General features: G+C 37.2%; 4 protein-coding genes across 4 annotated transcripts; 3 read left to right on the top strand and 1 right to left on the bottom strand.

Moving 5' to 3' along the window:
- The first annotated feature begins 294 nt into the window (after positions 1–294).
- On the top strand, positions 295–3,286 carry LOC104720017 (putative polygalacturonase At3g15720). Its single transcript, XM_087470127.1, has 9 exons — positions 295–386; positions 487–615; positions 711–854; positions 1,174–1,344; positions 1,462–1,669; positions 2,010–2,091; positions 2,184–2,292; positions 2,398–2,514; positions 2,811–3,286. Exons 1-9 carry the CDS (start codon positions 384–386, stop codon positions 3,162–3,164), a joined length of 1,317 nt encoding a protein of 438 aa, XP_087326253.1. The 5' UTR covers positions 295–383; the 3' UTR covers positions 3,165–3,286.
- A 1,059-nt stretch (positions 3,287–4,345) lies between these two features.
- LOC104716941 (putative sugar phosphate/phosphate translocator At4g32390) lies at positions 4,346–5,999 on the top strand. Its single transcript, XM_010434425.3, has one exon. The coding sequence runs from the start codon at positions 4,574–4,576 to the stop codon at positions 5,627–5,629; it is 1,056 nt and encodes a 351-aa protein (XP_010432727.2). The 5' UTR covers positions 4,346–4,573; the 3' UTR covers positions 5,630–5,999.
- Positions 6,000–6,589: 590 nt separating this feature from the next.
- LOC104716940 (adenine nucleotide transporter BT1, chloroplastic/mitochondrial) lies at positions 6,590–8,763 on the top strand. Its single transcript, XM_010434424.3, has 3 exons — positions 6,590–7,467; positions 7,714–7,875; positions 8,062–8,763. Exons 1-3 carry the CDS (start codon positions 6,919–6,921, stop codon positions 8,533–8,535), a joined length of 1,185 nt encoding a protein of 394 aa, XP_010432726.1. The 5' UTR covers positions 6,590–6,918; the 3' UTR covers positions 8,536–8,763.
- Positions 8,764–8,888: 125 nt separating this feature from the next.
- On the bottom strand, positions 8,889–15,011 carry LOC104716939 (cellulose synthase A catalytic subunit 1 [UDP-forming]). The gene is made up of 14 exons (XM_010434423.3): positions 14,549–15,011; positions 13,770–13,965; positions 13,495–13,667; positions 13,225–13,339; positions 12,926–13,115; positions 12,471–12,737; positions 11,835–12,180; positions 11,619–11,756; positions 11,413–11,538; positions 11,054–11,266; positions 10,684–10,948; positions 10,413–10,609; positions 9,978–10,328; positions 8,889–9,868 (listed from the first exon to the last, which is right to left on the bottom strand). Exons 1-14 carry the CDS (start codon positions 14,627–14,629, stop codon positions 9,281–9,283), a joined length of 3,246 nt encoding a protein of 1,081 aa, XP_010432725.1. The 5' UTR covers positions 14,630–15,011; the 3' UTR covers positions 8,889–9,280.
- Between the last annotated feature and the right edge of the window lie 236 nt (positions 15,012–15,247).

The raw sequence follows: 15,247 nt of genomic DNA, 5'->3' as shown, positions 1-15,247 counted from the left end.
GAACCTCCAATTATCTTGACAAGAGAGTTAATATAGAACTCTTATTGTCTTCTCTCATGACCAATGACAATGTTATTAAGGAGAATAAATAGTAGATACATCCAATGTGTTGAATGCATACAGCTAAGTATTGCACTGTTAATTCACTACCATAATGGCATAAACATTATAGTAACATTTTCAATTTATTCAAAGATGCTTCAACCAAAAGAGAGTCAAAATTATATATTAAATTTTGCAAGTAGTCAAATGTATATTGTAATATTAAGACTTTCAACCCTTTATATATATACAATTTACAACACACATTCGCATTCACAATCTTAATATTATATTTACTAGGATAAACATTGTTACCTAGATTCTTATTATTAAATACTAAAATGGTGAGACAATACGATTCTCATTTTAGTTTATATTTTTCCCCATAGTTTCAATTATGCTTAAGCATGTATAGTAAATTACTAACATTTTTATTGTTACTAGGGCTTTAAGATACTGCTCTTAGTGATTCTAATCGCATTGTATCATTTGCAACAAGGAGATAGTCATGTGATTCTATCCATTAAAGATTTTTTAAATGATTCTCACTCTACAAATGTTGATCATTCTAAGGTAACAATTCATTTTCTTTCATCAAAATTACTAATGAATATAAAACATGTACCATTAAAATATTAAATCATCGCTTGATAATATATTCGGATTAGGCATTTCAAGATGCGTGGAAAGCGTTATGTGGAGGCAGTGGGAGAGGTCGGGAACTCTCTTTAATCATACATGCTAGGGAAACATATACCATACAACCACAATTGTTTGAAGGTCCTTGTGTATCTCCACATATTCATATTCAGGTATTTAGTATAATCAAAAAGATGTTATCAGTTTTGTGTCTCATATATTAAAAGGCCGAGCTGAACCATAGAAACGAAATTGAAATTATTTTTATAATAACTTGATTTGTAATTTTTTGGTGCTCGAGATTCCTTATTTATTAGTGAGAGTGTGGTAAAATAATTCATCATATCATCAAAGTTTTACACATCTCATTGTGTTGGAAACATAATTTATATATATACTTTTTTTTTTTTTTTTTTTGAACAAAACATAATTTATATATATACATATCCCATTTATACATAATATTCTCTTTCTTTTTTCTCTTTTGAGAAGATTGATGGAACGATTGAAGCACCGAGAATGGTAAAAGACTGGGGAAGTAAAAAAACGGAGTGTTGGTTATGTTTCGGAAGGGTGACAGGTCTCGTTCTCAACGGATCTGGTGTTCTCAATTCCCATGGGGAAAGCTGGTGGTCTTCTGTTGGCGTATCCTCCCGACCAGCGGTATGTTAAATCTATATTCAACATGTTGATTTGAAGATATGCATTATTTAACATTTAATTTGTTCGTTTTAAGGAGTTCAAGATTACTAGTATGAGTTTTATCTTTTGTTTGTGCAGGCAGTGAGATTTTCTGGGTGCCAAAACATTTTATATAAAGGATTAACTCAAATCAATAGTCCAAAGAATCACATATCAATTACTAGTTGCACCAACGCAACTTTATCAAATATTCATTTGATTGCACCTTTAACCAGTCCAAATACTGATGGTATTGATATCTCGGGCTCACACAATATCCAAATTCTCAGTTCATCAATCAAAACCGGTACGTATTACTATTATTTCTTAGCTACTACTCCCTTTGGTTTTTTTTACTTGCCATTCTAGAGCTTTGTACACAAATTAAGAAAATAAATCAATGTTTTATTATACCCTTTCTTTAATACATTTTCTAATTTTTTTATTGGTTAAATCATTAAAATAGTTAGAATAAAATTGATATTTTTACCAAACATATGCATTGGAAACCTAAAATGACAAGTATTGGAAAACAAAAATTTTAATGTAGAATGACAACTAAAAAACAGAGGGAGTAAAAAATTAGATTATACCATATATACAGATTAATCACGCAAATTTTTTGTGTGTGGTTTGTATTCTGTTAGGTGATGATTGTATTGCAATTCAAGGTGGTTCATACGATATCAACATAACTTCTGTGACATGTGGTCCGGGTCACGGCATAAGGTTAACACGTATAAAATTTTACATTTATTTTTACATTTTCATGCAAACTCAATTTCTTGTAATTTGTGGGGGTTTATCTTTGAAAAAAACAGTATCGGAAGTCTGGGGAAAGGAGGAACAAGTGACATAGTACAAAATGTGAATGTAAGACATTGTACCTTCACTGGAACTAAAAATGGTGCAAGAATCAAGACATGGCCTGTAAGTTTGGATTATTTTATTTGTTTTATAAGAATTAACATATTTATATACTCTACGTAATATAGAACATATATCATATAATGGATGTTATAAATACCTTAACAGGGAGGACAAGGATTTGTTAAAAATATCTTGTACGAAGACATTACTCTGATAAATGCCAGATTCCCCATCATCATCGATCAACGTTATAACTATAGTGGTCAGAAACAATCAGCAGGGGTAATTATACTCTTACCTTTACAGTGGTATTTTGATATATATATATAACATACACAAAAAGTGATTTTTATATTTATTTAAATCTCATACTCATAAAGATACGGTACATAAGAAATTGAATCTATGTATTAAATACAGAATGAATGTAATATAACTGAAATAATGTTCAACTAACCTTGGTATATTGAAATTTCCACATGACAAATCTCACGTTTTTTTAAATATTTAAGTGTTAAGGCTCAGAATTTATTGCAAGCTATATAATGTATATGTATACATGATGTGAAATTTTTCAGGCAACGGCGGTGAAAGTGAGTGGCGTGACATATAAATACTTTAAAGGTACAGTTGTTGCCGATGTTGCTGCAATAAAACTAGATTGTGACCAAAAATCAGGCTGTGATAACATCGTCATGGATAACATCAACATCACTTCTTCATCTCCACGAACGCCTCTCACCTCGTATTGCAAATTTGCGCATGTAATTAGTCGCTTTGTCTCCATTCCCATCAAATGTGATTATCATGTCAATGTGCAACCTCCATCAGCCAAACCATATGTTGAACCTCCAGCACCGATTGCTATATCCGCGACACCATATGCTGAACTTCCAACTGCTCTAAATCTGACATCGCATGACACCGCATGATAAACCTCCACCACCAACTACTCAAGTTCCATTTAGCCCCGTCTTAAAATAAAAGGAGACCTCTGTCAAATTTTAAAAAAATCTAAAAACCCTTAAATAAAATTTTTCTTTTGTTGAAATTATTGATATTTGTGATGGACCCATGACATTTGCTATTCTGCCATATGGTAGAGACGGGCCTGGTTCCATTATTCTTTCATTTTCTACACTTGTTAAGTTTGGTTTATATCTACAGATTTACTATTTTTAAGTTTGTGATAAATTTTAATCTTCAAAATTCATCTTATTTCGTGATGTGTGTAAGGTTATGGTTTAGGCGGTTAGGCCAGAGAATAATCAATAATCAATATAATAACCGTTTAAGTCCAAATACATTTAATTTAAAACCAAACATTTACGTCAAAAATAAACCACCAATTGTCGTGTAATTCTCGCAGGGTCTTCTCTCACCAATGACAATGTTATTGTGAAGAATAAGTTTTGTCATTTGTGTGTTGCATAATTCCTTTTTACCTCCAAACTATTGGATATTCAATTTTTTTTTTTTTTTTTGTTAGAAGTCTTTGTTTGGCTTTTTCTTTGATTTGTCAAAGGAAATCTTCGTTTATCTGTTTTCACTTTTCATCAATAACCTAACAATTTATGTAATTAATTGTCAAAAAAATATACACTTTAGAGATGATGACAAAACAGTTTAGAGATGATGTTAATGTGAGGAGAGACTAGGAAACTATACGCGAATAATTAGGCGAGATATTTGGGAAAAAAGAACCTATACACTCAATGGTTATCACCCTAGTAATAATTTTTAAAAATAATGTTTGGACTAATGGGGATTAATTGTTAAAGTAAATCTTAATATATGTACAACACCATTGATTCATTGTCTCATTGACTAAGTAAGTAGTACAGTAAACTAATTAAAGAACATCATATCCACCATTGAATACATAAAGATGTACTGAATGACTGAATTTAAAAGAATTAAATAGGAGAGAAAAATGATAAGTAGATTTTAGAGTATTTGACAAATTTTATCAAAAATCACACATTTTTTGCTTTTGATTTCTATTAGATTCTAATAAAATCATATTATCATTAAAACAATAATAATATTAAATTTTATTTTTTGTCAATAATTTCTTTTAAATTAAATACAGTAGAAATTCTAATTTCTTTCGTAATCACCACGTAGGTCAATGGGTCGTCTCTTTCGCTGAGCCAAATTAGGCATAACCGCATAAGCATAGTCACGCCTAACCCTCTCGCTTCGCTTTACCCTTTAGTCAGACCCAACCAAACCCATTTGTATTGACTGTAAAGTCTCTCTTCTTAAAAAAGCAACACAACACTGTAGAGCCCTTTTTTGCTATCCTGCGCATCACCACCTCCTCCTCCGCTCCGGCACCATGGGAAAAGGCGGTGCGCTAAGCGATGGAGTCATCAAGAAGATCTTCCTCTCCTACACCTACGTGGCGATCTGGATCTTCCTCAGCTTCTCCGTCATCGTCTACAACAAATACATCCTCGACAAGAAGATGTACAATTGGCCATTCCCGATCACGCTCACCATGATCCACATGGCTTTTTGCTCCTCCCTCGCCGTCGTACTCATCAAAGTCTTCAAAGTCGTTGAGCCAGTTAAAAATATGACGCGAGAGACTTACATCAGATCTGTTGTCCCCATCGGTGCTTTGTACTCTCTCTCTCTCTGGCTCTCCAATTCGGCTTACATCTACCTCTCCGTCTCCTTCATTCAGATGCTTAAAGCTCTGATGCCTGTCGCCGTTTACTCAATCGGGGTACTCTTAAAGAAAGAATCTTTCAAATCGGAGACGATGACCAACATGCTCTCCATCTCTTTCGGTGTCGCCATTGCTGCTTACGGCGAGGCTAAGTTCGATACTTGGGGAGTGATGCTTCAGCTTGGTGCTGTAGCTGTTGAGGCGACGAGGTTGGTTCTGATCCAGATCTTGCTCAGTTCTAAAGATATCAAACTTAATCCAGTCACTTCTCTGTACTACGTTGCTCCTTGTTGTTTGGTGTTCTTGTTTTTCCCATGGATCTTCGTTGAGCTCCCTGTTCTCAGGGAAACGTCGAGCTTCCACTTCGATTTCCTGATTTTTGGAACTAACTCTGTGTGTGCGTTTGCTTTGAACCTTGCTGTGTTCCTCCTCGTTGGAAAAACCTCGGCTTTGACCATGAATGTTGCTGGTGTGGTTAAAGATTGGCTTTTGATTGCTTTCTCTTGGTCTGTGATTAAAGATACTGTCACTCCTATCAATCTGTTTGGCTACGGGCTTGCGTTCTTGGGTGTTGCCTATTACAATCACTGCAAGTTGCAGGCTGCTAAGGCTGAGGATGCTCTGAAGAAGGTTCAGCAAAGTGATGAAGAAGCTGCTGGGAAGCTTTTGGAAGACAGGGAAAGTGAAGGTGCTGCTAAACGGAATGAAACAGAAGACTGATTTGATTGATGAGAATGGATGAATGATGATCATAGGATTGTGAATCAGAAGAATGTGTGGGATTGTGAGGAACTAGTGCTCAAAGGGTTAAGATGATTTTTTGGTAGCTTTGGAGGGAATTTTTCAGCAGGATTTTGCGCATCTCTTTTGGTTCACTGTTTTTTTGCGTTAGGTATGATCATCTTCGTCTTTGCCATTCTCTGTTTTATGAGTTATAGTTGTTTTAAGTTATGGGCTAATTATTATATAATTACAGAGTGGATTTAGTGGTTATTACATCTTTGTGATGCTTAACAAATGTACCACCCGGATCTTGTATTATTCTATAGAGTTGTTTCTTATAAATCTCTATGGTCGTCGATTTGAGAAATTTTGGATGTCAAAAGCTAGGCTATAAATGTGTTTGAACCACAAATGAGATTTGAGGATTACAACAAGTGCAATCAAACTATTATACAAGATGCCAATTCTTCGAGATGGATAGTTAACTTGATCGTTAGTCAGTTGATTTTTCCATATTCCTAGGCTTCTAATGAGAGAAGTCCTAAAACTGAATGATACATTTATATAATTTTACAAGTTACATCTAGTCATGAGTTGTTTAAAATTTATACAGTTTTTTTCAGTATGATTTTCACTTGGTTTTGGGTTCTCGGTTTAAATCAATTTTGATTAGCATGCATTTGGTTATGTACCTTAATTATGTAAACAAAATATACCAATTTAAAGCTTTCGAAGCTAATTTGAAATTGTACACAACAGAATTAAATCGAATAATTTATTTAGCTTTGGTTAAGGTTTTGTTCACATGTGAAAACTACAAAAACCTTACACACTTCGTCCACGGCTCTCACATATTCTTGTCGGCAATTATTTCGTGGGTTTGCATTCCCAGGTTTATTTTATAGATTACAAAATATATGAAATATTATAAATATCATAACAATACCTATAAAATAAAGAATTAACTTATATTAAAAAAGAACGAATAAGAAAATTATCTGAAAAAAAAAAACCTAACCGCAGTCTCCATCCCACCCAAAAAGAGCAACAATTAGAAAAAAAGTAGCAGCAGACTGGTTTAAACCCTAAAATCTCAGCGAAAGAGACGACCCATTGACCGAGTCTGAGAGAGACATAACAGTAACAGATTCGAATCTCTCTCTCTCTCTCTCAGTCTCGGGACAACACACGACTCTCATAATACCCCATCTTCGAAATTTCCACTTTTTTTCCAACAAAGTATCTTCCTTTACTACGGTTTAGTTAATCGCTAATTGGGTGAGGGTATGGGGAAAACCGGAATCCAGTTGTTCGACGATTCAAGGAATGGGTTTTTCTCAGTTTCCGATTTAGGATTCGATTCGAGCCTAAGCAGCTGCTCAAATCACCTCCCATTTGGTGGGTTATTCGCAAGCGTTAATCAAACTAATCCTTTCGCATCCCTCTCGTCTTCGGATCCTTCTAACAGAGTCAACAGCTTCTCTACCCAGCTCAATGATCTCTACACCAAGTATATGCCGGGGAAAGAGGAGGAGGTGGAAGAAGAAGTTAATGGTGAGAAGAGGACGAAGTTAAAAAAGAAAGGTGGGCTGAAACTGAAGATAAAGATCGCTAATCCTTCGTTGCGGCGGCTATTGAGCGGAGCCGTGGCTGGAGCTGTATCTAGAACTGTGGTTGCGCCGTTGGAGACTATCAGGACGCATCTAATGGTGGGAAGTGGAGGAAACTCGAGCTCTGAAGTGTTTGGTGAAATCATGAAGCATGAAGGTTGGACTGGTCTCTTCAGAGGCAATTTGGTCAATGTCATTCGTGTCGCACCTGCTCGAGCCGTCGAGGTACCTAATTTCATTATCAAACCATTATATATATATATATATATATATATGTCTCTTTGTTTAGGAATTGAGATGTATAGATTGAGCAAGTTTCTTACTTTTTATATCTGGTTGACTTCTTTTATCTGTGAAAAGTCTTGTGTTGGTTGAAACTGTCTTATGCCAAAGTGACAAGACTTTGGTTATATTGTTTTTGGAAACAAAAACTGAGCTTTCCATTATTTTTTGCAATTCTTGTATGTGCAGCTTTTTGTATTCGAGACTGTAAACAAGAAATTGTCACCGGAACATGGTGAAGAATCGAAGATCCCAATTCCAGCTTCATTGCTCGCCGGTGCTTGTGCTGGAGTTAGCCAAACTCTCTTGACATACCCTCTCGAACTAGTCAAGACTCGCCTTACTATTCAGGTTTGCTCCTCAAAACGTCTATATATGAACCAATTCATCCACTAAACCGTGTTATGTGAGAGATAGTTAGGCTACTCTCATAGAGCATGTAAAGTTCGTTTTGACAAGAATTTACTCAGATAGTTCATTGAAATAGCGGTATATACAGTTATTGTTGAGTAATGGGTCTTCCAATTTTTTTTGCAGAGAGGTGTTTACAAGGGGATTCTTGATGCATTTGTTAAAATTATACGCGAGGAAGGACCTACAGAACTTTACAGGGGTCTTGCTCCTAGCCTTATCGGAGTTGTTCCATATGCAGCTACAAATTACTTTGCATATGATTCCTTAAGAAAAGCATACCGGAGTTTTTCAAAGCAGGAGAAGATTGGAAACGTCGAGACTCTTTTGATAGGTTCTTTAGCGGGTGCACTATCGAGCACTGCGACTTTCCCTCTTGAAGTGGCCCGGAAGCATATGCAGGTGGGAGCAGTTAGCGGCAGAGTTGTGTACAAGAACATGTTGCACGCTCTATTGACCATACTCGAGCGCGAAGGTATTCTTGGTTGGTACAAAGGGCTTGGACCAAGTTGCTTGAAGTTGGTTCCTGCTGCTGGAATCTCTTTTATGTGTTATGAAGCTTGCAAGAAGATACTTGTCGAGCAGAACCAAGAAGCCTGATTTTGGAAGTTACATGGACTCGCATGGCAAACTGTAGGGGTTGATCAGAGAAACACATTGTGGATACTAATTGGGTTCATACTTTCATAGTTTTAAATTTATACCACGTGAGATTTCAAAAAACTAATGTTGAGGGGATTATAAAGATGCATTCTTTGCTTTTATGTTTTGGATTCTTGATTGATCTGATTTCTGTTTCAATTAAGCTAATAAGAGTTTACACAAAAACTTGATTATCCCTCAGACAAACAGAACTTGCTCTAGTTTTCCTATGAAGCAACTATCAGTTCATCTTGCAGGCTTCTCTAGTACAACCTCAGTGTAGTAAATTACATTATCTAACATATAAACTCTTGAAAAGAACCATTTGTATTGAAGTGAAAAGCTTAGCATACAAACTCCAAATATTTTAGACAAATAAAACTCCAATTCCATTGGGACAACAACAAAGCTCCAACATCACAGAAGTGTGAGTCTAACAAGCTTTAAATAAAATAAATATAACAAAGAATAACGAACTTTTGTAGACTATGTATCATTTGGTTTTCCACATCTTTTTTCCCCACTGCGAAAGTTATAAATCATCACAACAGTGTCGGAACAATTCTACAACTCTCTGGCTATTCAGATAAAGCTAAACTTAGACATGGAATCACCACAACAGCCTGGTTCACTGGGTTTTGGGTTTTTGAAAAGTTCCATTGCACGTTTTTCGATATATGCACACACGTATATAAATAAGGGTCTAAAAGACACCTCCTTTGCCGTTGAAGTTGTTGGCATTGGGATTGGCGTCGACAAAGGGATTGATCCTGACCCAAAGCAACGAGAAAATGGAGGCAAGAAGAACAGACCAGACAATGACGATGGTTGGTGTTCGGTTCTGTCTTCCCAACAGACCTTTCAAGAAAGGGTAGAGATGGGCAATAACCCATAAGGCGAAGAAGAGCTTCCCGAAAAGAGGACCCCACGATTGGTACCCGCTGTTTACAGCATAAGAGACACCGGCCACAATGCCTATGAGGTTCACAAGTAGGACGGTGGTTGGTGGAATGATAAGAGCTGTCCATTTGAAGATGTAGAGCTCTGCGAAATCCCCATCTTCGTCTGATGCTTTGGATGTGACAGTGAAGTTGGTGTCGATACCAGCAAGAACCTTAAGTAGACCTTGGAAGACTGCAAAAAGATGGGCGGATGTGCCACCGATGACCCAAAACTGCTCGTTCCTCCACCAATCCTCAATACTCACACCGCTCCATCTCAGCTCCAGGATTCCAGTCACAGCAATTGAGATAAAGAGTAGAATAAACCAAATACTCGCGTAGTTGCTTATCTGCAAATGTTATTATAGCTTTTAAAAACGAGATGATAAAGATTAAAAAAAATGCATTCACAAAATTTGATTCAAATAGAAAATAGGCAGTGTGGTCAGTTTTACGAACCTCGGGTATGATGAATCTGTCGGTGATAAGGCAAAAAGCGGGAAGGATACAATACGCGATAAGAGGGAGGGATGTAATAGGGTAGACGATGGTGTTAATGTAAGCTATTCTCTCCAAAAGTCTCAACCTTCCATGGTAGCCATACCAGATAGGACAATGTCTGCTAAGAAGAATCTCGATAGATCCCAATGCCCATCGAAGAACTTGGTTCAAACGATCAGAAAGATTGATTGGTGCAGATCCCTTGAACGCAGGGCGTGGAGGATTGCAGTAGACTGATATCCAACCGCGGGCATGCATCTTGAACCCAGTAAGAATATCTTCCGTCACGGAACCGTAGATCCAACCAATCTAACAAAAGTGCAAATAAGATGATGTCATCAAACAGGTAAGAAAGAGAACAAAAGAAGTCTGTCGCTGCATTTGAGAACTGACCTCTTTTCCCCATTCAGTCTTGTCCTCGTAACCACAACTTATAACATGAATAGCTTCCTTCAGAAGAGTAGCAGGATTAGTTGTTGGTGGAATGCCGCCTTGTTCCATGAAGGTTGCTGCAATAAATACCGGCGACTGACCAAAACGCTTCTCTACACTCTTCTGGGACATTAGAATAGACCTCTCATCATCATAACCTGCATAAACAAGAATTGTGAGATTTTACATCACATGAAGAAGTGCTGTTATTACACTGTAAGCTCAATCAAACCTTCAAAACCCTCATCGATGTCTTCCATATTGAAAAGTGGAGCATTGGAGTCACTTCTGTTGATGCCTCTCTTCTTTTCATAGTTATACTTCTTGTTACTCTTTCCTTTCTTCCTTGAGCCGCAACAGCTCTTCACTATAATATTTGGTTCTAGATCTTCCTCCGTCAAAACAGGATCATACCCATATAGAGCCTGTCTATTAAAACAACAACCAGTACCCACATATACTGGACCTTGGATACCATCCAACCCCTTCATGTTAATCTGCCCAAGATAACAAATATCCAAGTTAGCCCACAGCAGAAACGAGTAAATCCTACAAAATTATGAACAAAACAGAGTGTCTAGGAATGAGGGAGTGAAACTCACATCAAAGAAGACAATATTCCTGTTGGCATATCGATCGTGGAAATCAATACCGTCGAAACGTTGTGGGAACTGGACATAGCAGCACTTCTTACCAATAGCAGGGTCCATCATGAAACACATAGCTTCTTTAATAGCCTTGCTGTTGTTGAAGTAATGATCACAATCCACATTCAAAAGATATGCTCCATTGGTAAGAACAGCAGAAACACGAATCTGTCAAAGTAAAGAGATGCTAGATTAGTAGAGAACAAATTTACTGGAAAAAAATAGTGACGCAACAGCTACTCAACGAGAAAATTTCCTAGGTAGCGAACAAGAATAAAATCGAGGACACAATAGGAGTATGATAGTTAACAAACCAAAGCATTCATAGCTCCAGCTTTTTTGTGGTGTTGAAATCCAGGCCGCTTTTCACGAGAAACATAGATGAGTCTAGGCAGCTCATTTCCATCGGTATCCAGACCCCCACTATGGCCTAAGAACACCTGAATTTGATACAAAACAATGTAAAGTTGTTGCTTTTTCTTTACTCTCGCTCAAATAATTTAGGGATTGCCTAATCTACCTGAATCATTCCAGGATGATCTCTAGTGTTGTTACCAGGCCAAGGAGTACCATCCTGCATTGTCCAGCCTTCTTCAGGGATTTTCTGTGCTTTGGCAACAAGAGCATTTATCCTCACCTTAAACTCTTCATACTCTCTCTGTCAATACAAACCAAGGAAAATGTCAGTACTCTAGCTTGTCAAATGGATGAGAAGCAGGTGGACTTTTCAACTGACCTTCATAGCTCGTCTCTCTTTAACAAAAGAAGGTTGGATCTTGTCCTTCAAGTAATCTATCTTCTGGGCAAAATAAAATTCAGGGGCCCTAGGTTCAATGTTGAATTTCTTGCAAAATGGTACCCATTTCTTTGCGAACTCAGCGGTTTCAGATAGGGATTCGAAGGAAAGCATAGCTGCACCATCATCTGAAACATAACAAGCCACCTTATCTACCGGATAGTCCACAGCAAGAATCGAGAGAACTGTGTTCGCTGTAACAAGGGGAGGCTCTTTCAATGGGTCCACTGTACTAACAAATACATCAACAGGGACGAGCTGTGATGGTTCACCATCTCGATCATATCTACAATTAGAACACCAAAATTAAACCATCAAATAGAATCAGTATGCTAGCTAAGCTTTATTTTCAGTAGGAACTTCATTTGACATGACTCTATCATAATTTGGTCCGAAACTTCACATTTTAAGTAATTCACAGAACATTTTCTACTAAATTTCAAAAGTTTACAGTCACAATATAAGTATGCACCATTAACTAAAATGAAATTAAATTTACAGGGAAAAGTGAAGATATCAAGTTAGTACAAAAAAGAGAGAGATAAGAGTAGGGAATTCATAAACTTAAAGACCAACCTTATAGTGAGACGGTCAAGATATGTCTCCCTGTTAATGGGGTACCATTTGGGAAACTGATCAAGAAGCCAAGAAAATGCAAACCAGATCTCACAGATAACCGAGGTCAACCACAAAGGATATGCATTTTTCACAGGGTGAGTTGTACGATATTGCAAGAAGAAACACAAGATGATAAGCCGGAGAATGATCACAACCCGATAAGGGGTTAGGCGAGAAGATGGGATAGGCACTACACGGCTCATAGGAAGCCGTTTATCATCAGCCCTGTATGTACGAGAACCATAATTGAGTGTTAGGAAACCAAAAAAACTCAAGTATGAATAAGACTATAAGAATATAACATAGCCGATGCTTAATTATTTCAATCAAGACAAAATCATAAATCAAGACTGATTATTAGCAGAGCTTTTTGAGTTGGACAAAGTTTGTGGTCTAGTATTACTTCAACTTACATTTGGAGTTCTTCGCCATTGGAACCAGTGCCTTCGATTTCTCCTCCTTTCCCTTCATGGTATTTACCAGTCATCTGTAACATACTCTTCTCTTGCTTCAGCTTCCAGCCTTCAACTCTTTCTTTCCAGTCAACATTTCCAAGCCCATAAGAGTTTAAGTCTTTTGACGGATCCACAATTCTTACAGGGACTACAATTTTTACCGGAATCTATCATCAGTTACAGTACACAAAAATATAAATGTTGTAAAAATGAATAGAAATCACATGTGCACAAAGAAAAGAAAAATAGATGAATACCAGGTTGCCGTGGGTCAATATATGGAGATGAAATAGCATTCCTGTCAGAAGGACCCAAAGGACCTGATGTAGTTCGCACGGATTGTGTATCAGGCGTGCGAATCTCCCCAGAAACCTGTGTATACAAAAAAGGTCACGAATCTATCAAAAACAGACACAACTAACAATATTAGAAACTTTTCTGTGAACAGTAAGTCAAAATTTCCAATTTAACAATTTTTTCAAAAAACAAATCAGTCTAGAGTCTAAAGCGGAAATGAAGGTCCCTACCGCATGGCCATGGGTGAGAAGAGGAATTGGTTGAGATTCATGTCTAGAGGAGGAAGAAAACTCTTCGCCATGGCGTTGGTGTCTGGCCTTGTTAGCTCCCTGGGCGTAATTGAACTCATTCTCGATATCATCAACGTCATCCTCATCTTCATCTCCTTCAACACGAGTACTCCCTGCAACATTTCAAAAAGTTGTTCAAGAAATCGGCAATGAAACAAAACCAGAAAATCCATATTTAGCAATTGCCAGAAAAAGAAAGACTACTGAGTACTGACCCCTGTGTCGTCTGTATCTAGTCTTGCATTGCGGGCAACACTGAGTTCCATCTTTCCTCTCGTACTCATAGCAAGGCCGACACACAGGGAAAGCACATTCATTACAAGCGACAAAAACATCCCCAGTTTCAGCTAGTCCAACATCATCACCACAGATCTGACAAATCTGGCCATTGGTATTCTTCAAAGGTTTGGTCTGCAGTTTGACAAAACATTGCATCATTGTTAGTCATTACGGAATTAAAAAAAAAACTACCAAAACAAGATCATCATGAATCTAAATCAAAACACAATTAAAACAGAAATCATCTCTAAATCAAAGCAGATCTGAATTAAGATTAGTCACAGTCATTGCATTATATCATCCCATGCAGAAACTAACGAGATCTAGTGTTGAGCTAAATCTCAATAAGTGAGTAAAGATTTAGCTAAGCGAAGATGACGAATTAAACTGAACCCACCGACACTTTCCATAAGAGGTTAAAATAAAGCAAATTAAAATAGCAGATGCGACATTTAATTGATATAGATCACACTACTACTACAATTGAAGAAAGAGAGCATAAAAGTTTCCAATTTCAGACACTGGATCAACTGACACTAACTAGCTCTACACTAAAACTGAAACGAAATCTAAGTGAAAACAAATAAAAAAGATCGGAATCTGAGTCTTTGATGATCCAATTTTGGATCCAAAAGCGACAAGATTTAGAAATAGAAAAATCTGGATGAGAGATCTCAGATGAAGAAACTTTAAAAAAAAAAAAGATGGAACGAACCCCTCCGTCAGATTCATGTCGGATCCGAACGAGCTCGTTTCTCCGGTAGGATCCAGCAACCAAGCCGGAACTGGGCTCCATAGCAGCAGCCACCGACACACAGAATGAGAAATTGCAAATTCAATTGGAAAAATTTGTTCGCCGATTCAATACGGCATCCTCGAACAACCCAATCTACTAAAAAAAAAAAAGAGATGCTCACAAACTCTCCTGTGTCACTCTCTCTTTGATCTCAAGCCTTCTTCTACAATCCTGATTTGCCTATTTAATCGCACAAGAGTGTGTTTTTTCTTCTTTTTTTTTTTTTACTTAATTAATTAATATTTTAATAATGACAAGTAGAGACTAGAGAAGGTGACGGTAGCCTCTTCCTCTCCCACCGTTTAGCTCGGCTCGGCTCGATTTATCCTATCTCTGACTCTCTCTGCTTTTTGAAGTGAGCCGTTGGCTGCCCCCACTAGACGCGCCAGCTTAGTACGTGACGTGGAAAAATCAGAGTAGTACAAGACAAATTATGATTGTTGGATTAACAAAAAAAAATAATAAGAAGAAGAAGCCACGTTGTCGGCTCTGGTAACAGCCTGTTCTTTTTTTTTTCCCAATCACCTGTCGGTGCTCACCAAAAAATAGCTTGTAGTGTGATTAGGTTCTAAAATTGTTTTACTTGACAAGTTACGGGCGAATTTGCAAACCCCATCT

This window comes from Camelina sativa, chromosome 10 (genome assembly GCF_030686135.1).
Source record: "Camelina sativa cultivar CO46 ecotype springtype chromosome 10, ASM3068613v1".
In the NCBI taxonomy this organism is placed as follows: domain Eukaryota; kingdom Viridiplantae; phylum Streptophyta; class Magnoliopsida; order Brassicales; family Brassicaceae; genus Camelina; species Camelina sativa.
Note: the sequence above shows the minus strand (reverse complement) of the source record. Positions and strands in the feature narration are given on the sequence as shown.